General features: G+C 40.4%; 1 protein-coding gene across 4 annotated transcripts in view; it reads right to left on the reverse strand.

Moving 5' to 3' along the window:
- LOC126161723 (fatty-acid amide hydrolase 2-A) overlaps nucleotides 1-27,153 on the reverse strand; it is a 223,739-nt gene that overhangs the window by 178,554 nt on the left and 18,032 nt on the right. For 3 of the 4 annotated variants that reach the window (XR_007534948.1, XM_049917759.1, XM_049917760.1), the window contains one exon: nucleotides 14,913-15,098. Coding sequence is in view for 3 of the 4 variants with exons in the window: in XM_049917759.1 (XP_049773716.1) it covers nucleotides 14,913-15,098 (186 nt within the window). In the remaining variant the exon portion in view is untranslated. Of the gene's footprint in view, nucleotides 1-14,912; nucleotides 15,099-16,288; nucleotides 16,310-27,153 lie in introns of those variants that run through there. The other variant, XM_049917761.1, reaches the window with a different exon arrangement.

Consider the following 27,153-nt stretch of genomic DNA (forward strand, 5'->3'; position numbering starts at 1 on the left):
CTTTATATAATAGAGTGAAACATTCCACATGGGAAAAATATATCTAAAAACAAAGATGATGTAACTTACCAAACGAAAGCGTTGGTATGTTGATAGACACACAAATAAACAAACAAACAAACACAAACACACGCACAAAATTCAAGCTTTTGCAACCCACGGTTGCTTCATCAGGAAAGAGGGAAGGAGAGGGAAAGACGAAAGGATGTGGGTTTTAAGGGAGAGGGTAAGGAGTCATTCCAATCCCGGGAGCAGAAAGACCTACCTTGGGGGGGAAAAAGGACAGGTATACACTCGTGCGCGCGCGCGCCCACACACGCACACACGCGCGCCCACACACGCACACACGCACACACACACACACACACACACACACACACACACACACACACACACACATCCACCCGCATATATACAGACACAAGCAGACAAATTTAAAGACAAAGAGTTTGGGCAGAGATGTCTGTCGAGGCGGAAGTACAGAGGCAAAGATGTTGTTGAATGACAGGTGAGGTATGAGCGGCGGCAACTTGAAATTAGCGGAGGTTGAGGCTTGGTGGGTAACGGGAAGAGAGGATATATTGAAGGGCAAGATCCCATCTCCAGAGTTCTGATAGGTTGGTGTTAGTGGGAAGTATCCAGATAACCCGGACGGTGTAACACTGTGCCAAGATGTGCTGGCCGTGCACCAAGGCATGTTTAGCCACAGGGTGAGCCTTATTACCAACAAACACTCTCTGCCTATGTCCATTCATGCGAATGGACAGTTTGTTGCTGGTCATTCCCACATAGAAAGCTTCACAGTGTAGGCAGGTCAGTTGGTAAATCACGTGGGTGCTTTCACACGTAGCTCTGCCTTTGATCGTGTACCCTTCCGGGTTATAGGCAGGTCAGTTGGTAAATCACGTGGGTGCTTTCACATGTGGCTCTGCCTTTGATCGTGTACCCCTTCTGGGTTACGGGACTGGAGTAAGTGGTGGTGGGAGGGTGCATGGGACAGGTTTTACACCGGGGGCGGTTACAAGGGTAGGAGCCAGAGGGTAGGGAAGGTGGTTTGGGGATTTCATAGGGATGAATCAAGAGGTTACGAAGGTTAGGTGGACAGTGGAAAGACACTCTTGATGGAGTGGGGAGGATTTCATGAAGGATGGATCTCATTTCAGGGCAGGATTTGAGGAAGTTGTATCCCTGCTGGAGAGCCACATTCAGAGTCTGATCCAGTCCCAGAAAGTATCCTGTCACAAATGGGGCACTTTTGAGGTTCTTCTGTGGGAGGTTCTGGGTTTGAGGGGATGAGGAAGTGGCTCTGGTTATTTGCTTCTGTACCAGGTCAGGAGGGTAGTTGCGGGATGCGGATGGATATGTGTGTGTGTGTGTGCGCGCGAGTGTATACCTGTCCTTTTTTCCCCCTAAGGTAAGTCTTTCCACTCCCGGGATTGGAATGACTCCTTACCCTCTCCCTTAAAACCCACATCCTTTCGTCTTTCCCTCTCCTTCCCTCTTTCCTGATGAAGCACGTGGGTTACGAAAGCTTGAATTTTGTGTGTTTGTTTGTGTCTCTATCAACATACCAACGCTTTCTTTGTTAAGTTGCATCATCTTTGTTTTTAGATAAATGTATGAATTTACAAATACGTATACACTGCGGAAACAGCCAGGATGGAATATAACATATATATGAGGATACAAGACTAGATATCAAACAAGAGAGACAGTGACCAACAGACAGGGTCTAGAATGAAGAAAAGGACTGCTTCCATCCTTTTTTTACACGACTGTCTACAGCTTGGTGAGTCTTCAATTTTGTTAGGAGTATTCTACCCCTATGTTTGTACATGTTTGGCTGCACATGTTTGTTTACACAGCAAACTACAGTGCAGCAGCCAGTAACACAATGGTGTTGCAGTCAATCTTGGGATTAGTTAACTGTTTTGCTTACTTATGTATATTAACTATATGTACACCCAAAATAGAAGGAAGGGCAGCATTGGAAGTAAATTTTTAATCTGTTTGTTGCAGATCAATTTCGCCTATTGTGTAGCTGTCTTCAGTGCATTATATCTAAGTCATGATGACTCATCATAAATGTAACAACACTTGTTACCACTTCATATGACAGATTACAGCTAGCTAAAACTGATCTGCAATAAACATATTAAAAATATGACTGATGCTGCCATTCCTACTATCTTGGATCTCATTAACATGGTCACGGAGCACACTGTTCCTGATGAAAACAAACCTGATTTGCATATAGTGTTGGCTTAAGCTGCCAAGTCAGCAAAAGTAGCCACAACACAGTTTAATTGTACCAAAAGGAAAATTCACAAGAGAAAAGTAAAATATTACAAAGAGGCAGAATGACTAGCCAGTACTTACCTTTAGTGGAGGAAATTCGTGTACTGCCAATAAACACTTTAAAGTGGAAAGAAACTATTCCTAAATTTCTCAGTGAGGAAAGAGGGATACACGGAAGGAAGAGCAAGTCATACCGACCCCAGTGTGAGAGAGACTTACCTACTGTGAAGGTGAGGGAAACAAGGATGAAAATGGGGAGCAGGGGGTGAGGGTGTTATCTGAATAGTTTTTTCACTGTGAAATGTCTGTATCAGCAGTGTTTGAATTTTGTCTCCTGGCAGTAAATATTGATCTGCCATTCTGTCTCTCTCTAATTTTATATTAAGGAACACACATTTTCAATAACTTGCCATCAGCTGTAAAAAAATTAACTATTGGTAACATTCAATTTAAGAGGAGCCTAAACGATTAATTGGTGGCCAACTCCCACTCCATTGACAAATTTCTTAATAAAACCACATGCTGTGCATATATTATTAATAATGTCAAATAATGTGAGTATTATGAAAAATCAAGTTCAATTACATAAGCACATCAGTGTATTGTACAACATTTACACGTTTTGTAACAAGTTTGTTATTACCTTCTAAACTGAAGATTTCTTTGACTTATTCCACATCTACTAAGCTCATTTCACTTGCGATCTGTGGAAGGTACATTAGCATATATTTTTTTCTTTGAGAATGCAAATTGTGTATCCTTGTTTCCAGACACGTTCTACATCCTTGAGGATCTCCTCATTATGGATACAAGAATGAAAAGTACATCTAATCTAATCTAATAGGAATATTAGAATTATATAAACATAGCCTTTGTCTGTTTACCTTTTACATCAGATTCAGTCACTGCAAGCATATGGAAAACATTATACCTCTGTGTTAAATTTGCTACAACTGAATGCACTGCCTCTGTTTCCTCAAAGGATTGGATGTTCCAATTCCAATCCCCTTTTCTTATTTTCATCTTTTCCACTGCACTAAAATATTATGTTTTGAAATTGCACAATAGTGCACTGCATTACAGGACGAATCAGAAAACAGTGGACATACTGTGTTAAACTACTTTTTATGTCCCTACTTCCACTCAATTAATAATAAATTACAGAATTTAAGTAGCATCAAAGACTCGAACAAAGTGAAGTTCTCCAATTAATGCAACACTTCATAATATATAATGAATGTGGCAGGGCTTATATTAAAAATTATATAAATACAGTTAGAATAATGTGCTCTGCAAGAAAGGTATCTCCATGAAGAGTATTCATTTCACACAAATAAGTGAACAATTGAAATTTTCATGAGAAAACCAAGAGGCCCTGTTAACCATCTAAAAATATTACGAATTTCACAATATCATGTACTGTATAGAAGCAGAAGTAAGAAAACAGGCAATCTACAACCAAAGCAAACAGCTGGCTGGTAAAAAAACTGCCATCCTATGGCCACATTTTACCTTTCAGCTACAATAGAATCACTTTAGCTTCATGGTGATGGTGAAGGTAATAGTGATTACTGGTTTGTGACAACAGAATGGATATTCAAGCACATTTTCTATTCTATTTGTGGAAGAAATAACACAGTCTCATCCTTCATGTCAGTAAATATCACTAATGGAAATTCCTAGATGGAAACAACAAAAAAAAATGAGATGCAATTTGTAGTGAAGACAAGGAATCATTGTAAAATAAATGATTATGAGTCGACCGCTATACGGTTTAACGTAGGTGGAGTCTGCAGCAAAATTAAAGTCTTTTTATTATCGAAGCTGAAATACAGTACGTCTCCTTCCTTTATATCCTATCAGATTTTTAAAAAAATGAAAAAATTAAAAAAATCTTATCAGTCTACACATTGGTACCCTGGGATGCTTCTGTGTGTGGAACTTCTCGATATCTCTGTGAGCGGCAGCACAGTACTGCACTGACATCACATAAGGCATGGCTTGGGCCACGTGGTCTCTAGCACAGATGACTTAGTTTTAGTAAAAGATGTCCATGATAGTTCCAACTTAAGGAAAGAGAAAAGTGAGTTCTTTCCATGGTATTGTGGACCTTTTAAGTTGGTAGGAATACCACATCCTAAAGCACTGCCCCTGGTTGATACAGTTAAAGCCAGGAAAAGGGACTATACAATGTTGATGAGGTTAAGAAATGTACATCCCCAGGAGATTGCACACTTTCTCATCAGAAATCTGAGTAAATGGCTTTGGTATTTCTTCTTTCGTTTTCTCCGTAGCCATTCCTTGCCCTTAAGCTATTCTGTATTCTGTACCACTTACTACTCAATCTTTTTTAATAACTACATCGTGAAAGCAAAAATATAACTGGAGTTATCATTTTAGGTATTAATAATACATAGTTTGTTTCTTACAGAAAAACATACATGCATACGTATATTGTTCTGTATAATTATATGTAAAAAACAAAGATGCTGTAACTTACCAAACGAGAAAGTGCTGGTATGTTGATAGACACAATAAAAAAAACACAAACAGACACACACAAAATTCAAGCTTTCGCAACCAAAGGTTGCTTCACCAGGAAAGAGTGAAGGAGAGGGAAAGACGAAAGGACGTGGGTTTTAAGGGGGAGGGTAAGGAGTCATTCCAATCCCGGGAGCAGAAAGACTTACCTTAGGGGGAAAAAGGACAGGTACACACACACACACACACACACACACACACACACACACACACACACACACACACACACACACCTGCATATATACAGACACAGGCAGACATATGTAAATGCAAAGAGGTTGGGCAGAGATGTCAGTCGAGGCGGAAGTACAGAGGCAAAGATGATGTTGAATGACAGGTGAGGTACGAGGGGCGGCAACTTGAAATTAGCGGAGGTTGAGGCCTGGTGGGTAACGGGAAGAGAGAATATACTGAAGGGCAAGTTCCCATCTCTGGAGTTCTGATAGGCTGGTGTCAGTGGGAAGTATCCAGATAACCCGGACGGTGCAACACTGTGCCAAGATGTGCTGACCTTGCACCAAGGCATGTTTATCCACAGGGTGATCCTCATTCCCAACAAACACTGTCTGCCTGTATCCATTCATGCGAATGGACAGTTTGTTGCTTGTCATTCCCACATACAAGGCTTCACAGTATAGGCATGTCGGTTGGTAAATCACGTGTGTGCTTTCACACGTGGCTCTGCCTTTGATCGTGTACACCTTCCGGGTTACAGGACTGGAGTAGGTGGTGGTGAGAGGGTGCCTGGGAAAGGTTTTACACTGGGGGCGGTAACAGGGGTAGGAGCCAGAGGGTAGGGAAGGTGGTTTGGGGATTTCATAGGGATGAACTAAGAGGTTACGAAGGTTAGGTGGACGGCGGAAAGACACTCTTGGTGGAGTGGGGAGGATTTCATGAAGGATGGATCTCATTTCAGGGCAGGATTTGAGGAAGTCGTATCCCTGCTGGCGAGCGCCACATTCAGAGTCTGATCCAGTCCCGGAAAGTATCCTGTCACAAGGGGGCACTTTTTGGGGTTCTTCTGTGGGAGGCTCTGGGTTTGAGGGGATGAGGAAGTGGCTCTAGCTATTTGCTTCTGTACAAGATCAGGAGGGTAGTTGCGGGATGCGAAAGCTGTTTTCAGGTTATTGTTGTAATGGTTCAGGGATTCAGGACTGAGGCAGATTCATTTGCCATGAAGACCTAAGCTGTAGGGAAGGGACCGTTTTATTTGGAATGGGTGGCAGCTGTCATAATGGAGGTACTGTTGCTTGTTAGTGGGTTTTATGTGGACGGATGTGTGAAGCTGTCCGTTGGACAGATGGAGGTAAACGTCGAGAAAGGTAGCATGGGATTTGGAGTAGGACCAGGTGAATCTGATGGAACCAAAGGAGTTGAGGTTGGAGAAGAAATTCTGGAGTAGTTCTTCAGCGTGAGTCCAGATCAAGAAGATGTAATCAATAAGTGAGTCCAGATCAAGAAGATGTAATCAACAAATCAGTACCAAACTTTTGGTTGGCAGGCTTGGGTGACCAAGAAGGCTTCCTCTAAGTGATCCATAAATAGGTTGGCGTACGAGGGGGCCATCCTGGTACACATGGCTGTTCCCTTTAATTGTTGGTATGTCTGGCCTTCAAAAGTGAAGAAGTTGTGGGTTAGGATGAAGCTGGCTAAGGTAATGAGGAAAGAGGTTTTAGGTAGGGTAGCAGGTGATCGGCGTGAAAGGAAGTGCTCCATCGCAGCGAGGTCCTCGGTGTGCGGGATATTTGTGTATAAGGAAATGGCATCAATGGTTACAAGGATGGTTTCCAGGGGTAACAGATTGGGTAAGGATTCCAGGCGTTCGAGAAAGTGGTTGGTGTCTTTGATGAAGGAAGGGAGTCTGCATGTAATGGGTTGAAGGTGTTGATCTACGTAGGCAGAGATACATTCTGTTGGGGTCTTGGTAACCAGCTACAATGAGGCGGCCGGGATGTTTGGGTTTGTAAATTTATGAAGTAGATAGAAGGTAGGGGTGCGGGGTGTCAGTGGGGTCAGGAGGTTGATTCAGTCAGGTGAAAGGTTTTGTAGGGGGCCTAAGGTTCTGAGGATTCCTTGAAGCTCCGCCTGGAAATCAGGAATGGGATTACCTTGGCAAATTTTGTATGTAGTGTTGTCTGAAAGCTGACACAGTCCCTCAGCCACATAGTCCCGACGATCAGGTACCATGGTCATGGAACCCTTGTCAGCCGGAAGAATGGCGATGGATCGGTCAGCCTTCAGATCACGGATAGCCTGGGCTTCAGCTGTGGTGATGTTGGGAGTAGGATTAGGGTTTTTCAAGTAAGATTGAGAGGCAAGGCTGGAAATGAGAAATTCCTAGAAGGTTTGGAGAGAGTGATGTTGAGGGAGAGGAGGTGGGTCCCGCTGTGACGGAGGACGGAACTGTTCCAGGCAGGGTTCAATTTGGATAGTGTCTTGGGGAGTTGGATCATTAGGAGTAGGATTAAGGTTATTTTTCTTCGTGGCAAAGTGATATTTCCAGCAGAGACTACAAGTGTACGACAGTAAATCTTTGACGAGGGCTGTTTGGTTGAATCTGGGAGTAGGGCTGAAGGTGAGGCCTTTCGATAGGACAGAGGTTTCGGATTGGGAGAGAGGTTGGGAGGAAAGGTTAACTACTGAATTGGGGCGTTGTGGTTCGAGATTGTTGTGTTGATTAGAATTTTGAGGTTTTGGGGGGAGTGGAGCTGGAAGTGGGAGATTGTGTAGATGGGAGAGACTGGGTCTGAGTGCAATGAGAGGAGGTTGAGGTTTGTTGGAAAGGTTGTGGAGGGTGAGTGAGTTGCCTTTCCGGAGGTGGGAAACCAGGAGATTAGATAGTTTTTTGTGGTGAAGGGTGGCATGCTGTTCTAATTTACGGTTGGCATGTAGGAGGATGCTCTGAACAGCCGGTGTGGATGTGGGAGAGGAAAGATTGAGGACTTTGATTAGGGATAGGAGTTGACAGGTGGGTTCATTGGCTGAGTTGATGTGTAGGTGCAGGATTAGGTGGGTGAGGGCTATGGTTTGTTCGGTTTGGAACTGGTATAGGGACTGATGGAAAGAAGGGTTACAGCCAGAGAAGGGAACTTTAAGTATGAGGCCTTTGGGGGTAATGCCATATGTCAGACAAGCCTGAGTAAATGAAATATGGGAGCATAATCTGGCTAGGGCGAAGGCATGTTTGGGGAGGGAATGTAAATAAAACTTAATGGGGTTGTTGTGGGGATGTTGTGAGGGTGACATGGTATTTAGAAGGTGGAAAGTGTAACATGAGGCTAAAATGAAAATAAAAATAAAAGTATATGGGGAGAGAAAAAGGTGAACTAGAAAGCAACTGGAGTTCTGGTGTGCAAAAAGTCGAAAAAGTGCTGGTTAAAGCTGAGCTATGTTGATCCTGTGGTGAACTTAGGTTGGTAAACAATGATGTGCACAAAGGTTAGGTAGTTGTATTGCCTCCAAAACACGTTTAAGGGTGGAGAAATTCGGGAAAATTTCGAAAAAACTGCATGTAAATGTATTCAAAGGACTGGTTATGTGGTGGCAGATTATGAAAATGAGGCTAACAATTGTCTGACGAAGAAATACTAACATTAAAACCTGTGAGAAGATGCTAAAAAATGATCGGTGATGTGAGAAAAACGGGAATGGAAATAAAGCAAAAGTTGTTAGAACTAGCCGAAATGGTTGTTTAATAGGTGAAAGGAACTGAAGCTGTGAAATATTATTCACGAGGTTACACGAGAATTGTTTGTATACTGGCAATGGTGGATTTTATAGCAGCGGTAGTGTTGAAAGCGGTAAAAAATTTTTTTCTTTTTTTTTGTTATGGTTTGGATATAAGTTACGTAATATTGAGTATGATAGGCAGGATAAAATTGTATGGTAGATTACAGTAAAAAGGGAAGGTAAATACAAAGTGAAACTACTTGCGCAAACAAAAAGAGAAAGTAAGATGACAGGAAAGATTTTGAAATGCAACAGTGACAATAACAAACGTAATTGTTGGGTACAAATTAATGATATGAATATAATTGAGGGAAACATTCCACGTGGGAAAAATATATATAAAAAACAAAGATGCTGTAACTTACCAAACTAGAAAGTGTTGGTATGTTGATAGACACAATAAAAAAAAACCACACACACACACACACACACACACACACACACACACACACACACACACACAAAATTCAAGCTTTCGCAACCCAAGGTTGCTTCATCAGGAAAGAGGGAAGGAGAGGGAAAGACAAAATGATGTGGGTTTTAAGGGAGAGGGTAAGAAGTCATTCCAACCCCGGGAGCGGAAAGACTTCTGTATAATTAAAATTTTATATTTTTTTAAGAGGAACAATATAAAATTATATGGTTTCTATTGGTTTCATACGGGAGGTTCTTTACAGGTAGATGGTGGAGATGACAACAGAAAGACCGACTTTTGATGGTGGCAACTGATGATTAATTAAGTTCCCCCTACCCCCCTTCCTCCCATGTTGTTGTTCTTTCTCTCCACACTTGCAATAGAGATTTGTTAAGGTCAGTTTCGGGGGTCTGTGACAGTAAAGTTGTGACAAGTCCATTCTGCATGAAATGCTGAACAACTTCTCCCTCTGGCTTCACAACGAATGACTTTAGCATAAGCAGGAATTTCTTAGGGTAGGTGGTGGTAAGAGATTCTTTCTCTCATGGCTACCTTCTTTCCTTCTTCGAACTTAATATATCTATTCATTACTTCCCTTTCTTCCTTCTCTGCCAGGTGTACCAGTTCTGTTTCCTTCAATACATATTCATAAGTTTCTATCGGTGAAACCCTTCTCTTTTCCACATATTTATATCACAGCCTGTTGTCACAGGATGGCTGAGTGACAATATGACATGGAGAAGTGGACGCAATTATCACGCCATACACACACTGTGTATGACATCAGTATACTGCATGTTTGGCATGTCATACATTTTGGGGGACTGTAAAGGGGGAAAGCCCTTGCATGCAGCACAACAGTATGAAATATGATGTGCAAATGTGAGTGTAATGAGAAGAGGATAACAATGTCATCTAGTGAGAAATCAATTACTGGTTAGCACAGTTGCGCGATAAGTAAAACAAGATCATTTTAGCAGCAGACACGAAAATTAGGCTACATTTAAGTAACATAACATTCAAACGGTGCCAGTAGACAGACAATATTTAATCACACAGATATATATTATACTGTAAATGTTTTACTAAATAAGCAACAACAGAGAAAAGGAAATATAATTATCTCTACTACCGTAGCAGGTTTTGTCATCAAATATACAATCCGGATGAAAATGGCAATTTCAGTCCTTACTTAGGATGCCTTGTGGAATTTTTAATAATGAAGTGAGCTATATGTGTTGGCTTGGAATAATTTTAAGTACAAACATAACAGTAGATCTAAATGATCCTAAGAAAAAAGAAATGAACTTGGAAATATCTTTACCTAAAGCTGTACACTAATGCAGATGTGCTTTCATTTAGTGCAAATATGTGGGTAAAAGCAATTTTGTATAGGAAGTATGGTGCGGTATGCTTTTAAACGGAGATAAAGGCACGCCAGAGGTGAAGGACCCCCTTTCTGTCAGGATGTGAGAAATGAAACTAAGGTATTGAGCAGACAGATTTTATATATGAAGTATATCCACAGCATTAGGTAAACTGAGGGAGCTGAAAAGAGTAGGCACCTATAGAGAAGCTATCCAACACCTAAGGTCAGGTACATTCAAGAAGGAATGGCCTGTTCCGTATTTTCTGCAGAGGAGTCTGGGGATGGGTATACCAAACAGAGGTGCCTAGTCCTTTGGTTAGATGAATCCACAGAGGGATAAACTGAATTGTTTTTCGTAGTAAATGAATAGGGGACACTTTTCATCTGAAAGGAAGAATGGGTGTACAGTATTTGCTCAAAGAAAAGGTTGAACTCAATTATTAAATTTGGGATGACATGTTAAGTGACAACTGGTCACTTTGTCGAAGAGGGTATCCAAACTAGTTAGTGGCAAACAAATTTACTCAGGAACCAATGTGTGGCAATATTCATTCCATGTATGTTGACATTTTCAAATCTGAGATTTGGATGGTTAAGGATGAAGCTAAGTATATCATATCACTAATGTTAAACCACTGCTGTAGCCTAACAATGTATTTCAGTTTAAATGAAGAAAACACATCACATGCTCTTATAATCTAAAAGCACAATTATTGTTTCAGAGTGTGTAACAAACAAGCCTGAACATAATGGTGTGGTCCACTACTGGAGAAATAATTCATGCTAACTCTTCGAGACCAAATAAATAATCACGCAAGAACATTTAAAGAAAACATTCACTGTATTTATCAAGGAAAACTGAAATGGATAACAAATTGTAATATATCAAATATGTGACATTTAATTGTAAAGAGTGTGTTAAAGGAGTTTTATATGACATCTTTCTCTCAGTAGGGGAATCTGTAATGTAACACGAGTTATCATGAGAATGATACATGTTCCACAGAGAACCCTCATGCTGAGGGAAGGTGGTTGTGTCTTTAATAAATGTTTTATGTAGCATGTAAAATATACTGTGTGTGCCCTGATCTGTGATCTTTGCAGATGGTGCAACTGCAGTGACGTGGCAAGAGAGATAAGGTGCAGCATGGTGTGTGTGGTAACGCTTACTGAACATGCATTTATTCTTTGACAATTTCCCTTGAAGATGTCATAAACACCTCAGAGAAAACGGACATATTACAACGTAAAAACTCAAGCCACATGAAGACTGTTAATCTTAGATCTGAAGTTGGGTTTGGTGGTCAGATGTACTGAATAATGTATCTGAAGTTATGAGTCATTGATAATTAGATCTTTCTTCACAATTAATGTACACAGCTGAAACAATACAGGAGATTACACAGGCCAATGAAAAATTTTTTTTTCAAAAACTTTTTTTACTTTGATAGCTGATATTGATAGACTTATGAGCTGAATCCAAATCTAGCCTTATGTTTTTTTTTTGTTTTTTTTTTTTTTTTTTTTTTACCCATTGTTTTCAAGCAATATGCTTTTTATTATGTAGTATAAAAATCCTATGCCATACGGTAAATGGGGAAATTAATGAAACGCTTTGTTACAACATAAGCATGATTTGTATTTATAGTAAGCTACTTAAAACAATGATGTGTGTTAATAAAGGCTTCACTTGTCAGCTGGAATTGGTTTGTATTTTCTTTCTTTTTTAAAAAAAGCTTCTTATGTAGCTTTTTCTATGATGAGTTGCTTGCTTAACTTCTCGGTGAAGTGACCAACAGTAGTCCCCCATTATGTTGGTGTTCCAGCGGTTCATCTAAATCAGATTGTACATCAGAAAATACTTCTGTTTGAATAGAATTTAAATCATCTGGTGGTTCAGGAACCGGCAAATCTACAACGTGCCCTACTGGTCAGATGGTGGAGGGAAGGTTAGGGTAGCTTATTACCTTCTTGTTTTTCGAATTATGACCAGTAATATCAACACTGCAAAAGTAGCAATCATCAGAATGATTTCTTGGCTCCCTCCATATCGTAGGAACAGCAAATCTTAAGGCTTTTTTTCCTCCTTTTCAGACCCTTTTCTCAGATCTTCAACACACACATAACATACCTTATGCGGCACCCAAGATTTATATTGACCACCAAGTTTAGATCCAAAGTATGAAAAATACATCTTTTTCACAAAGTCTGTAATGTTTCTTTGGTGTTTTTTAATCACAAATTCACCACAAATATAACAAAACCTGTCAGCAGAGTTTTTATAACCATGATTAGACATTGTACTGAGCACATGTACAGGGAACGGGAAAATGAGGTTAGGTTAACAGTAAACAAAACACCGTCTGCTAACACAAAAATAGAAGCGACCTTTTTTGGCCAGCAAATGCACGGCCATAGTACAGGCTAACAAGACCACGAGAACAAAACAAAAAGTTGACAGTATTTGAAAAAGGACAGTTAAAGTTAACTTAGATAACATCAAACTGACAGATCTGTCATGCAGTGTTCCCTGCTCGTGGTGTGACATTCAGGTCACCATACACAAACTTAGAGGGGGAAACACTGCGAGTTATTTTGCTATTTAGGTAGCAGAATTCCTCAACTTCATCTACTTCTTGGTCCCCCATTCTGATTTTAAGTTTCTCCCTGTTCTCTTATCTGCTACTTCTCATTATTTTTTTCTTTCTTCTGTTTACTCTCATTTCACAGCCTAAACTCACTAGACTGCTCATTCCACTTGATAGATCCTGTAATTCTTCTTCACTTTCACTGATGATAGCAATGTCAGTACTTTGCACACATTCAATTTTTTCTAACTTGCTATGACAATTTGTGCAAAAAAAATACTAGCAAAACCAAAACAACAGTTTCAAACACCAAAAAAAGTTCATATTTCTTAAGCATGTTCTGGAGATGAAATTTTTTCCAAGCTGTTGACATGTAAAACTGACAGTGGCAACATGACTTTTTTATGGGAAGCAATCTAAAACCAAAGGTTATATTTTTTACTAACACTTGTTTTGAACAGCAGTGCTGCTGACAAGATGACTACTGTGTTTACTATGATTTATATATGTTTGACAATGCCACTATGGCTCCAGTATATTAGGACATGTTTTTATAAAAAAGGTATGAGTCGTCATATTTAAAACGCACAAATGCACAAGTATGTCAGTAATACTTTTCATAACAGTCTATTTTCTTGTTTTAAGATGTATCTGCTAGTTGTATGTGTATATTTTACTGCAGATCTGAAGCTGGTCCTTATAGACAGAAACCAGTAGACTGATGACATAAAAATTTATGACGGTAGATGTGAAGTGAAGGAAACTTGTTTTACTAGTTTACATGAGTTATTAGTTCACACCTTCCCCTACTATCCCCTACAATATTGTACTTCTAAATAATATGCATACTGTGTTACACTTGTATTTGCCAATAACTGAAAGCATTAAATTTGCCAATAGTTGAAATCATCAAGTTGTTGTTGTTGTGGTCTTCAGTCCTGAGACTGGTTTGATGCAGCTCTCCAAGCTACTCTATCCTGTGCAAGCTTCTTCATCTCCCAGTACCTACTGCAGCCTACATCCTTCTGAATCTGCTTAGTGTATTCATCTCTTGGTCTCCCTCTACGATTTTTACCCTCCACACTGCCCTCCAATACTAAATTGGTGATCCCTCGATGTCTCAGAACATGTCCTACCAACCAATCCCTTCTTCTAGTCAAGTTGTGCCACAAGCTCCTCTTCTCCCCAATTCTATTCAATACCTCCTCATTAGTTATGTGATCTACCTATCTAATCTTCAGCATCATCAAAGGGTATGCATAAAGAAACAGACATGTTTTTAGAAAGAGGGCAATGGTGGGTTAGGGGCAGAAGTTATAGAGCCTGTATTTAATGAAGGCTGGGTGCCCATTCTTTTGTGACCATTGTATATCTCACGTAGAGATCAGAGGAGGAGGAAGAAGAAGAAGAAGAAGAGGAGGAGGAGGAGGAAGAGAGTCATTAGATTATGTACAGAGGCATACAGATAGTCATTATTTTTCCCTTGTTCAGTACACAAAATGGAACATAAGAGAAAAATGTTAGCATTAGTATGCATTACCTTTGTCAGTGCTCTGTACAATGGCTTGCCTTAATGCAGATGTAGGTATAGATAGATGTAGATGTATTGATGCGGATGTAGATGTAGATGTTAATCACAGGTAAATCTGAGTTGCAGGAAATATAACACAAACGCAAAAAAGGAGTAGGTACAATTTTGTTCTATGGTACTTTACTTACCTCCTTTCTCTTGCCATTCATTCATCAACAAATGAAGCCTTTGATTTAACAGTCAGCTATTGAATATTAGATCTAGTTGACACTTCATTTTTATTTCTAAACAAACAGTATCAACAACCTAAGTTTCATCTATGGATAATCATACCAAAGAACCAAATTTCTTTATAGCGTAAAATAAAAGTACTTCCCAATTTATTACTCTCAAATAGCAATTAATGGGAATTTTTATAAGGAATACAGACTGTCAAAATACCTTTCTAGTTCTTATTTTCAGTGCAAGTGTGGATGCAGGCTCTAAAAGCAACAGGTTGTTAATGGGAGGAACTACTTCACCTTTCCCATGATAAACCAACTGCAAAAATCCTGATACAATTAATTCCAACACCCTAAACACCAGGCGAATAGCTGCTCTTTGTAATCTTCTTGCGACTTCAGACATCTGAAACATATAAAAAAAATAACTTTCCACTTACTAACCAATAAAAAGTTAAGTACATACTGCCCCATCTTGCCCTGCTGCACCCCACTTTACAAACACACACACACACACACACACACACACACACACACACACACACACACATATTTTCAATAGATCACACAGGGTATGAAACACTGCAGGATATGAAATGAATTGGATACAAAAAATGTAGTAACACATCTTGTCCAACAATGGCAAGTGGCAAGCATTAGTAGATTCAAACATAATGTTGGTGCTCTTTCTTAGGTTTTCTCAGAGTGACTGATTGATAGTGAACTTCCACGTGTTCAGCTGAGTTGTTGTGCCATTTCCTGCACAATATTTCGATGACCAACGCAGCCATCTTCTTCAGGTGCTGAGAGCTTTGCTGCTATGTGTACTCGCTGCCTGGCTCGAGTCAAGGTAGTGAGTAAACATAATAGCAAAACTTGCAACACCTAAAGAAGATGGCTGGTTCAGTTGTCAAAATATTGAGCAGAAAATGGAAAAACTCAGCTGAACACCTGGAAGCTCACTATTAACGAAGTTGGTGCCTTCAGAATAGGTGACATGATTATAATTTAGCTGTTCTTGTATAATTTTCTTTACAAGTATGAGGATGAATAGCAGCTTTTATGTGCTGTGTTACACTTCCCACAAATGTCAAAAAAGTTACTTTCAGAAAAACTTTTATATCAAGTTGCCCAGAATTCTTTAATATCGTAAGCTCCTCCTCATGTATTTACCAACTTAACTTTGACCATCTTTATGAGTGTTCTTGTAGGTATTGCATAATATTCTGTATGAAATAGCCTGGCCTAAATGACAACAGTAAACAAGAAACTTACACAACGCTTTTATAGTCTGGACTCTATCTTCCTTAAACATATCATACTGCACTTATAATATCTGATCAGGACTGGAAAAAACATCATTCATGTACAAGCAAAATGGATAAGAAGGTGCACACAAGCTGATCTGTGTATAAACATTACAAAATTATTACTCAGAGCTACTTTAGAACACTGCAAACAAACAGCAGTGAACATCAAAACACTTATATCATTTGCAGCAAAGAACACACAATGCATTGTAGGCCTACTATAAAATATTTCCGTTAACACAGATTTTTGACACACAAGTCTTACATTTGTTATTACCTTACTTACTGTAAATGTTTTTTGCTCCCACAAGAATATTCCCTTTAATAATTATGTACCTCCTCAACATATGTGAGTTTCATTGATGAAACTGTACTTCAGATTAAATCACATCACAAAAACAACAAACCCCACAGGTGTAACAACTTTCATGAATGTGTATTCTGGTTTCCTTTTTAATGGTACAGGATATTACACGCACAGATTCCACTGATCAGAGTCCATTCATTAGATAACAGATAGAATAAGTTGAAACTGGGTGTAATCTGAAGCAAAGGTTACCGAAGCTAATCTTATAGTGCTCGTATAAGAATGACAGCTGATTGTATTTGACCTTGAGTAGTATCAGTAGCAGGTGATATGACAGTGATTCATTGCAAAAGAAGCATTCCTATTTTACCTTTAAATTATGTACACGAGTTGTATGGCAACATTCTACTGTCTATCATTACACATGAAAACTGACTCCTACCGAAATTTCACAACACGTGGGTATAAACTGAAGCAGATGAAATAATTATCCACAAATATCATAAGCTACATCACTTTTATTTTCACTGGCACACCACAGAATTGAAATTATACAAATTTATGTTGCTACTTTTGATCTTTCCAGATCCCTAAGAAATGTAAATACTTCAAAATACACACACAGCTGGAGGGACACAAAAACAAAAAGGTTGAGGCTATGGGGGGCAGGGGGGGGGGGGGGCAAGGGGGTGGGGGGAGAGTTGGAAATGAATGTGCAAATTCCTTCCCATTTTCTACAGCTGCCACATCTACCATTAAATTCAAGAGATAACAGGCAAATGGTCTGAGGTAGGTGCATCCAGTTTGTTAGTGGGCAGGTTGTTTAACACTATGGCAGAAATGGGGCTGCTTGTTTTGTTATATACACTGTATTGTCAATCATGTCTATGCATCACAGTGTTTTCCCTCTGTGTGAAATCATGCTAATCAACAATGGATAATAAGTGCAGGCACTACACTTCACTGTGATAAATGAGCGATCTGTGAGATGAGTCAAGGAGATAACTGGGAGTTTAAATGAAACATAATTTTAGGGGGTCCATAAATTCACACATTCTATTAGAGAAATTTCAGAACAATTACACATGCCTAAGCCAATGTTAACAATGTCCCTGTGAATGGTACATGTCAGGAAAGCATTACACTTAATTGTTGTTACTGCTGTTGTTGTTGTGGTCTTCAGTCCTGAGACTGGTTTGATGAATCTCTCCATGCTACTCTATCCTGTGCAAGCTTCTTCATCTCCCAGTACCTACTGCAACCTACATCCTTCTGAATCTGCTTGGTGTATTCATCTCTTGGTCTCCCTCTATGATTTTTACCCTCCACGCTGCCCTCCAATACTAAATTGGTGATCCCTTGATGCCTCAGAATATGTCCTACCAACCGATCCCTTCTTCCAGTCAAGTTGTGCCACAAACTTCTCTTCTCCCCAATCCTGTTCAATACCTCCTCATTAGTTACGTGATCTACCCACCTAATCTTCAACATTCTTCTGTAGCACCACATTTCGAAAGCTTCTATTCTCTTCTTGCCCAAACTATTTATCGTCCATGTTTCACTTCCATACATGGCTACACTCCATACAAATACTTTCAGAAACGACTTCCTGACACTCAAATCCATACTCAATGTTAACAAATTTCTCTTCTTCAGAAACGCTTTCCTTGCCATTGACAGTCTGCATTTTATATCCTCTACTTCGACCATCATCAATTATTTTGCTCCCCAAATAGCAAAACTCCTTTACTACTTTAAGTGTCTCATTTCCTAATCTAATTCCCTCAGCATTGCCTGCCTTAATTCGACTACATTCAATTATCCTCGTTTTACTTTTGTTGATGTTCATCTTATACTCTCCTTTCAAGACACTATCCATTCCATTCAACTGCTCTTCCAAGTCCTATGCTGTCTCTGCCAAAATTACAATGTCATCGGCGAACCTCAAAGATTTTATTTCTTCTCCATGGATTTTTATACCTACTCCGAATTTTCCTTTTGTTTCCTTCACTGTTTGCTCAATATACAGATTGAATAACATTGGGGAGAGGCTACAACCCTGTCTCACTCCCTTCGCAACCACTGCTTCCCTTTCATGCCCCACTACTCTTATAACTGCCATCTGGTTTCTGTACAAACTGTAAATAGCCTTTCACTCCCTGTATTTTACCCCTGCCACCTTCAGAATTTGAAAGAGATTATTCCAGTCAACATTGTCAAAAGCTTTCTCTAAGTCTACAAATGCTAGAAATGTAGGTTTGCCTTTCCTTAATCTATATTCCAATATAAGTCGTAGGGTCAGTATTGCCTCACATGTTCCAACATTTCTACAGAATCCAAACTGACCTTCCCCAAGGTCAGCTTCTACTAGTTTTTCCATTCATCTGTAAAGAATTTGTGTTAGTATTTTGCAGCCGTGACTTATTAAACTGATAGTTCGGTAATTTTCACATCTGTCAACGCCTGCTTTCTTTGGGATTGGAATTATTATATTCTTCTTGAAGTCTGAGGGTATTTCGCCTGTCTCATACATCTTGCTTACCAAATGGTAGAGTTTTGTCAGGACTGGCTCTCCCATGGCTGTCAGTAGTTCTAATGGAATGTTGCCTACTCCCGGGGCCTTATTTCAACTCATGTCTTTCAGTGCTCTGTCAAACTCTTCACTCAGTATCGTATCTCCAATTTCATCTTCATCCTCTTCCATTTCCATAATATTGCCTTCAAGTACATCGCCCTTGTATAGACCCTCTATATACTCCTTCCATCTTTCTGCTTTCCCTTCTTTGCTTAGAACTGGGTTTCCATCTAAGCTCTTGATATTCATACAAGTGGTTCTCTTTTCTCCAAAGGTCTCTTTAATTTTCCTATAGGCAGTATCTATCTTACCCCTAGTGAGATAAGCCTCTACTTCCGTACATTTGTCCTCTAGCCATCCCTGCTTAGCCATTTTGCACTTCCTGTCGATCTCATTTTTGAGACGTTTGTATTCCTTTTTGCCTGCTTCATTTACTACATTTTTATATTTTCTCCTTTCATCAATTGAATTCAATATTTCTTCTGTTACCCAAGGATTTCTACTAGTCCTCGTATTTTTACTTACTTGATCCTCTGCTACCTTCACTACTTCATCCCTCAAAGCTACCCATTCTTCTTCTACAGTATTTGTTTCCCCCATTCCTGTCAATTGTTCCCTTATGTTCTCCCTGAAACTCTCTACAACCTCTGGTTCTTTCAGTTTATCCATATCCCATCTCCTTAAATTCCCACCTTTTTGCAGTTTCTTCAGTTTTAATCTACAGTTCCTAACCAATAGATTGTGGTCAGAGTCCACATCTGCCCCTGGAAAGGTCTTACAATTTAAAACCTTGTTCCTAAATCTCTGTCTTACCATTATATAATCTATCTGAAACCTGTCAGTATCTCCAGGCTTCTTCCATGTATACAACCTTCTTTTATGATTCTTAAACCAAGTGTTAGCTATGATTAAGTTGTGCTCTGTGCAAAATTCTACCAGGCGGCTTCCTCTTTCATTTCTTCCCCCCAATCCATATTCACCTATGACATTTCCTTCTCTCCCTTTTCCTACTCTCGAATTCCAGTCACCCATGACTATTAAATTTTCGTCTCCCTTCACTATCTGAATAATTTCTTTTATTTCATCATACATTTCTTCAATTTCTTCATCATCTGCAGAGCTAGTTGGCATATGAACTTGTACTACTGTAGTAGGCGTGGGCTTCGTATCTATCTTGGCCACAATAATGTGATCACTATGCTGTTTGTAGTAGCTTACCCACACACCCATTTTTTTATTCATTATTGAACCTACTCCTGCATTACCCCTATTTGATTTTGTATTTATAACCCTGTATTCACCTGACCAGAAGTCTTGTTTCTCCTGCCACTGAACTTCACTAATTCCCACTATATCTAACTTTAACCTATCCATTTCCCTTTTTAAATTTTCTAACCTACCTGCCCGATTAAGGGATCTGACATTCCACGCTCCGATCCGTAGAACGCCAGTTTTCTTTCTCCTGATAACAATGTCCTCTTGAGTAGACCCCGCCCGGAGATCCGAATGGGGGACTATTTTACCTCCGCAATATTTTACCCGAGAGGACGTCATCATCATTTAACCGTACAGTAAAGCTGCATGCCCTCAGGAAAAATTACGGCTGTAGTTTCTTCTTGCTTTCAGCCGTTCACAGTACCAGCACAGCAAGGCCGTTTTGGTTGGTGTTACAAGGCCAGATCAGTCAATCATCCAGACTGTTGCCCTTGCAACTACTGAAAAGGCTGCTGCCCTCTTCAGGAACCACACGTTTGTCTGGCCTCTCAACAGATACCCCTCCATTGTGGCTGCACCTACAGTACGGCTATCTGTATCGCTGAGGCACACAAGCCTCCCCACCAACGGCAAGGTCCATGGTTCATTGGGGGGGGGGGGGGGGGGGGGGGAGGCATGGTACACTTAATTACTCCTCTGGTAAGTCCAAGAAATTAAATAGTAATGAGTGTTGGACTTTTAAATGTACTACATCAGCCAACCATAAAAAATCTTTGCAATTACTAAAGAGGACAACTGGAGTACTTCATGTGCAAAGGTCAAGAACAGAATGAACTGTTGAGGTGACATTACTCAAGTTTTCATTGTCCACTAAGGGAGACCAACAAGTTTTCATTGTCCACTAAGGGACACCACCTTATCAAAGGCATCTTCAGTGTTGGGCAACAAAGCTTGTGTGTTATGCAGAACCTGGGTGTAAGTTGACAATAGTATGGCTACTGGTAGGGTCACCCTTGCTAGGGTGGCCTCAACTGAAGAGCCACAAGAAGTGTATCCTACAACACAGGACAAGGGAAGGCTTTATACACTTTGTTATCAACACTTTATGGGAAGCTATCCCAGAAATGAAAGCCTAGTCATTCATTTTTGAGTTTGAGCACAGCGTTCATACACCTTTCTTGTAAAATGTCCACCGTCATGAATACGAGGAAAGTCAGACTGTCCTTACATAGACTATCCGTGGCAAGGAAGAGAAATATAAACTTAACTATGCTTAAATTTGGTATATGGAATGATTGTACCTCATTGCAGACAAAAGCTACGGACAGTATTGGTACAACAATGCTGAAGAAGAGTTATTGTAGCTCAGGAAATGGAGAGATACATAAGCAGAAATTCTACCTACATTACTCATGAAAGGAGGGGAGAGAAGGAAGCATAGCTTAAGGTTTAAAGAGCCCAAAGCATGCTTCGACCTGTTATTGCTTTTACTTCAAATAACGAAAGCATATGTACTTTATGTATCAAAAGGAAACTGATATGACATTCATAAACATACATTATCCGATCAAAAGTATCAGGCACTTATTAGTGGACCTTAACATGGGGTCTGTCCACCCTATGCCTTTGTATCAGATTGAGGAGGGACTTCCAATGACTTATTTGAATGTTTGTGGAGGAATGACAGCCTATTCTTCCTCAAGAGTCAAAACCACAAAAGTCGGGACACCACAGTCTGGAGTGAAGCCGATGTTATAAACTCATTCCAAAGGTTTTCCATTGAGTTCAGCTTGGAACTTGGGGCAGGCCAGCCCCTTTTAGGAATGCTACTGTCCACAAACCATTGACACTCAACTGCTGCTTTATGACAGGATGCATTTTCATGCAAATATAATGAACTGTTTGTCTACAATATGCAGTACACAATGCGGTAAAATGCGTTCATATCCTGCAGCATTCAGTGCAATAAGGGGACCATACCCTAACCACGAAAATACCCCATGGCATAGCACCATCTCCTACATACTTCATACTTCATTGTTGGCACTACACATTATGGCAGGTAATGTTCTACAGACATTTGTCACACCCAAACCCTTTCATTGGACTGCCACAAGATATAACATGATTCATCACTTGAAATTGTTTGTTTCCAGTCATCCACTGTCAAGTGGCATCACTCTTTACACCACCTCAAGAGTCAATTAGCAATGAACACAGATATGTACCCGTCTTTTTAGCTCCCCGTGCATAGTCATTGTGGTAGCAGGATAACTGGCAGCACTTTGGAACTCATGAAACATTCTTCCTGCTGATTTAATGTGATTTCTTACAAACACCCTCTGGAATATATAATTGTCCCTGTCCCTCAGTATATGAAGTCTGCCTGGTCTTTGTTTAGCTGTGGTTGTTCCTTCTCATTTCCACTTCATAATTACATCACCAACAGTTAACTTGGCCAGCTTTAGAAGAGATGAAATGTCCATCATCAATTTGCTAATCAGTTGACAACCAATCACTAGTTCATGTCATCTAACCGATCCATTCTGCTGTTCCTGCTTCTCTACTGGCAACACAATACTCCCCTTCTTCTTTTATACTGGTAGGTCCTTCTCTTGTACTTCTAACGGTCAATTTCACATTACATAGGGATGCCCAGATACTTTCTGATCAAATAGTGTATATTCTCCAATAGAAGAATCACGTGATGTGACAGATTGTTTTTATGATGATCTGCAAATGGTAGGTGGTCTGTGATAAAGAAACTAGATACGACCTCAAACAGTCCTTTGTCATTATAATGCCAATTGAGCAAGAAATAAGCTTTCAACAGTGTGTCTGGTAAGGTAAATGTGCATGATGAAACTAACAGTTATGGTCTGAGAATTACACAGTTCACTGCCAAAAACATTTCAAGGCAGAAAGTACCAGTTTCCCCAAGGAAGAATGTCTGCAAAAAGACCTGTAACAATCTGGACTGTATAAAGTAAGACAAATAGATCATGTACTGCTATCAAAAAGATGGATGTCTTATACGGGAATTGTGTGCTCTGTCTTGGGAGTTAATCATTAGAAACTTATCATGGTTGCAAAGGGAAACAGCACAAAAATAAAGGCATGGAAAATACAACAGCTGAAAGACAGGTCTATAGTTCGAGTATCTTTTACAGATGACTGTAGAGATTATATCAAGAGAGAATGGAACTCTGTTAAAAATGCTGTTCTGGTAATGGCATATGAAATACTGGGCTTATCAAGGAGAGTTACAAATGAAGACTTGTATGATGCTGAGTGTGGAACAGAAAAACATAGCAAAATTGAAATGCTTATGACAAAATACAAGATCTAATCAGGTAGTATACAAAGCAAGAGAAGATAAGCAACATAAGTACGTACATAGGGAAAATAGAAAAGCCACAGGAAGAAAGAGAGAGAGAGGGAAAAACATTTAGCCTACCATAGGAAGAAAAGAAGAAAATTAAAGGAAGAACCCAAAAATACAGACACAAAATAACAGTATTTAATCACAAAAAGGAAAATTTGATTAAAAATAAACAAAATAGTCTGAACAGATGGATGAAGTATTTCACTAGAGTTTTGAAAGCAATTACACTGCAAGTGAGTAGCTACCCTATCACACCACAAGCCAAAAGATGGAGGAGCCCCCATCTTAGCAGAAGTATTGAAGGTAGTGAGCTGTCTGCAAATTACAAAGCAATGTGAAATGATGAAATAACTGTTTAAAAGAAGGAGTAACCACTGTCTACATCTACATCTACATCCATACTCCGCAAGCCACCTGACAGTGTGTGGCAGAGGGTACCTTGAGTACCTCTATCGGTTCTCCCTTCTATTCCAGTCTCGTATTGTTCGTGGAAAGAAGGATTGTTGGTATGCCTCTGTGTGGGCTCTAATCTCTCTGATTTTATCCTCATGGTCTCTTCGCGAGATATATGTAGGAGGGAGCAATATACTGCTTGACTCTTCGGTGAAGGTATGTTCTCGAAACTTTGACAAAAGCCTGTACCGAGCTACTGAGCGTCTCTCCTGCAGAGTCTTCCACTGGAGTTTATCTATCATCTCCGTAACGCTTTCGCGATTACTAAATGATCCTGTAATGAAGCGCGCTGCTCTCCGTTGGATCTTCTCTATATCTTCTATCAACCTTATCTGGTACGGATCCCACACTGCTGAGCAGTATTCAAGCAGTGGGCGAACAAGCGTACTGTAACCTACTTCCTTTGTTTTCGGATTGCATTTCCTTAGGATTCTTCCAATGAATCTCAGTCTGGCATCTGCTTTACCGACGATCAACATTATATGATTATTCCATTTTAAATCACTCCTAATGCGTACTCCCAGATAATTTATGGTATTAACTGCTTCCAGTTGCTGACCTGCTATTTTGTAGCTAAATGATAAAGAATCTATCTTTCTGTGTATTCGCAGCACATTACACTTGTCTACATTGAGATTCAATTGCCACTCCCTGCACCATGCGTCAATTCGCTGCAGATCCTCCTGCATCTCAGTACAATTTTCCATTGTTACAACCTCCCGATACACCACAGCATCATCTGCAAAAAGCCTCAGTGAACTCCCGATGTCATCCACCAGGTCATTTATGTATATTGTGAATAGCAACGGTCCTCTGACACTCCCCTGCGGCACACCTGAAATCACTCTTACTTCAGAGGACTTCTCTCCATTGAGAATGACATGCTGCGTCCTGTTATCTAGGAACTCCTCAATCCAATCACACAATTGGTCTGATAGTCCATATGCTCTTACTTTGTTCATTAAACGATTGTGGGGAACTGTATCGAACGCCTTGCGGAAGTCAAGAAACACGGCATCTACCTGTGAACCCGTGTCTATGGCCCTCTGAGTCTCGTGGACGAATAGCGCGAGCTGGGTTTCACATGACCGTCTTTTTCGAAACCCATGCCGATTCCTACAGAGCAGATTTCTAGTCTCCAGAAAAGTCATTATACTCTAACACAATACGTGTTCCAAAATTCTACAACTGATCGACGTTAGAGATATAGATCTATAGTTCTGCACATCTGTTCGACGTCCCTTCTTGAAAACGGGGATGACCTGTGCCCTTTTCCAATCCTTTGGAACGCTACGCTCTTCTAGAGACCTACGGTACACCGCTGAAAGAAGGGGGGCAAGTTCCTTCGCGTACTCTGTGTAAAATTGAACTGCTATCCCATCAGGTCCAGAGGCCTTTCCTCTTTTGAGCGATTTTAATTGTCTCTCTATCCCTCTGTCGTCTATTTCAATATCTACCATTTTGTCATCTGTGCGACAATCTAGAGAAGGAACTAAAGTGCAATCTTCCTCTGTGAAACAACTTTGGAAAAAGACATTTAGTATTTCGGCCTTTAGTCTGTCATCCTCTGTTTCAGTACCATTTTGGTCACAGAGTGTCTGGACATTTTGTTTTGATCCACCTACCGCTTTGACATAAGACCAAAATTTCTTAGGATTTTCTGCCAAGTCAGTACATAGAATTTTACTTTCGAATTCATTGAACGCCTCTCGCATAGCCCTCCTAACACTACATTTCGCTTCGCGTAATTTTTGTTTGTCTGCAAGGCTTTGGCTATGTTTATGTTTGCTGTGAAGTTCCCTTTGCTTCCGCAGCAGTTTTCCAACTCGTTTGTTGTACCACGGTGGCTCTTTTCCATCTCTTACGATCTTGCTTGGCACATACTCATCTAACGCCTTATGTATGACGGTTTTGAACTTTGTCCACTGATCCTCAACACTATCTGTACTTGAGACAAAACTTTTGTGTTGAGCCAACAGGTACTCTGAAATCTGCTTTTTGTCACGTTTTCTAAACAGAAAAATCTTCCTACCCTTTTTAATATTCCTATTTACGGCTGAAATCATCGATGCCGTAACCGCTTTATGATTGCTGATTCCCTGTTCTGCGTTAACTTTTTCAAATAGTTCGGGTCTGTTTGTCACCAGAAGGTCTAATATGTTATCGCCACGAGTCGGTTCTCTGTTTAACTGCTCAAGGTAGTTTTCAGATAAAGCACTTAAAAAAATTTCACTGGATTCTTTGTCCCTGCCACCCGTTATGAACGTCTGAGTCTCCCAGTCTACATACGGCAAATTAAAATCTCCACCCAGAACTGTAACATGATGGGGAAATCTACTCTAAATATTTTCCAAATTATCCTTCAGGTGCTCAGCCACAACAGCTGCTGAGCCAGGGTGCCTATATAGACATCCAATTACCATGTCTGGTCCTGCTTTAACCGTGACCTTCACCCAAATCATTTCACATTTCGGATCTCCGTCAATTTCCTTCGATACTATTGCACTTCTTATCGCTATAAACACGCCTCCCCCTTCACTGTCCAGCCTGTCTCTGCGGTATACATTCCAATCTGAGTTTAGGATTTCATTACAGTTTACATCTGGTTTCAGCCAACTTACTGTCCCTAGTACTATATGGGCGTTGTGACCGTTTATTAATGAGAGCAGTTCTGGGACCTTTCTATAGACGCTCCTGCAGTTTACTATTAGCACATTAATATTGTTATTTCCTGTTGCATTTTGCCTACTCCTATCTTGCCGCGTCTCAGGAGGCGTCTTGTCGGGCCTAGGGAGGGGATTCTCTAACCTAAAAAACCCCCATGTGCACTCCACACGTACTCCGCTACCCTTGTAGCCGCTTCCGGCGTGTAGTGCACGCCTGACCTATTCAGGGGGACCCTACATTTCTCCACCCGATAGCGGAGGTCGAGAAATTTGCACCCCAGATCTCCGCAGAATCGTCTGAGTCTCTGGTTTAAGCCTTCCACTCGGCTCCAAACCAGAGGACCGCGATCGGTTCTGGGAACTATACTACAAATAGTTAGCTCTGATTTCACCCCACGAGCGAGGCTTTCCGCCTTCACCAATTCCGCCAACCGCCTGTACGAACTGAGGATGACCTCTGAACCCAGATGGCAGGAGTCATTGGTGCCGACATGAGCAACAATTTGCAGTCGGGTGCACCCAGTGCTCTCTATCGCCGCCGGTAGTGCCT

Source organism: Schistocerca cancellata, chromosome 2 (assembly GCF_023864275.1).
Source record: "Schistocerca cancellata isolate TAMUIC-IGC-003103 chromosome 2, iqSchCanc2.1, whole genome shotgun sequence".
NCBI lineage: Eukaryota > Metazoa > Arthropoda > Insecta > Orthoptera > Acrididae > Schistocerca > Schistocerca cancellata.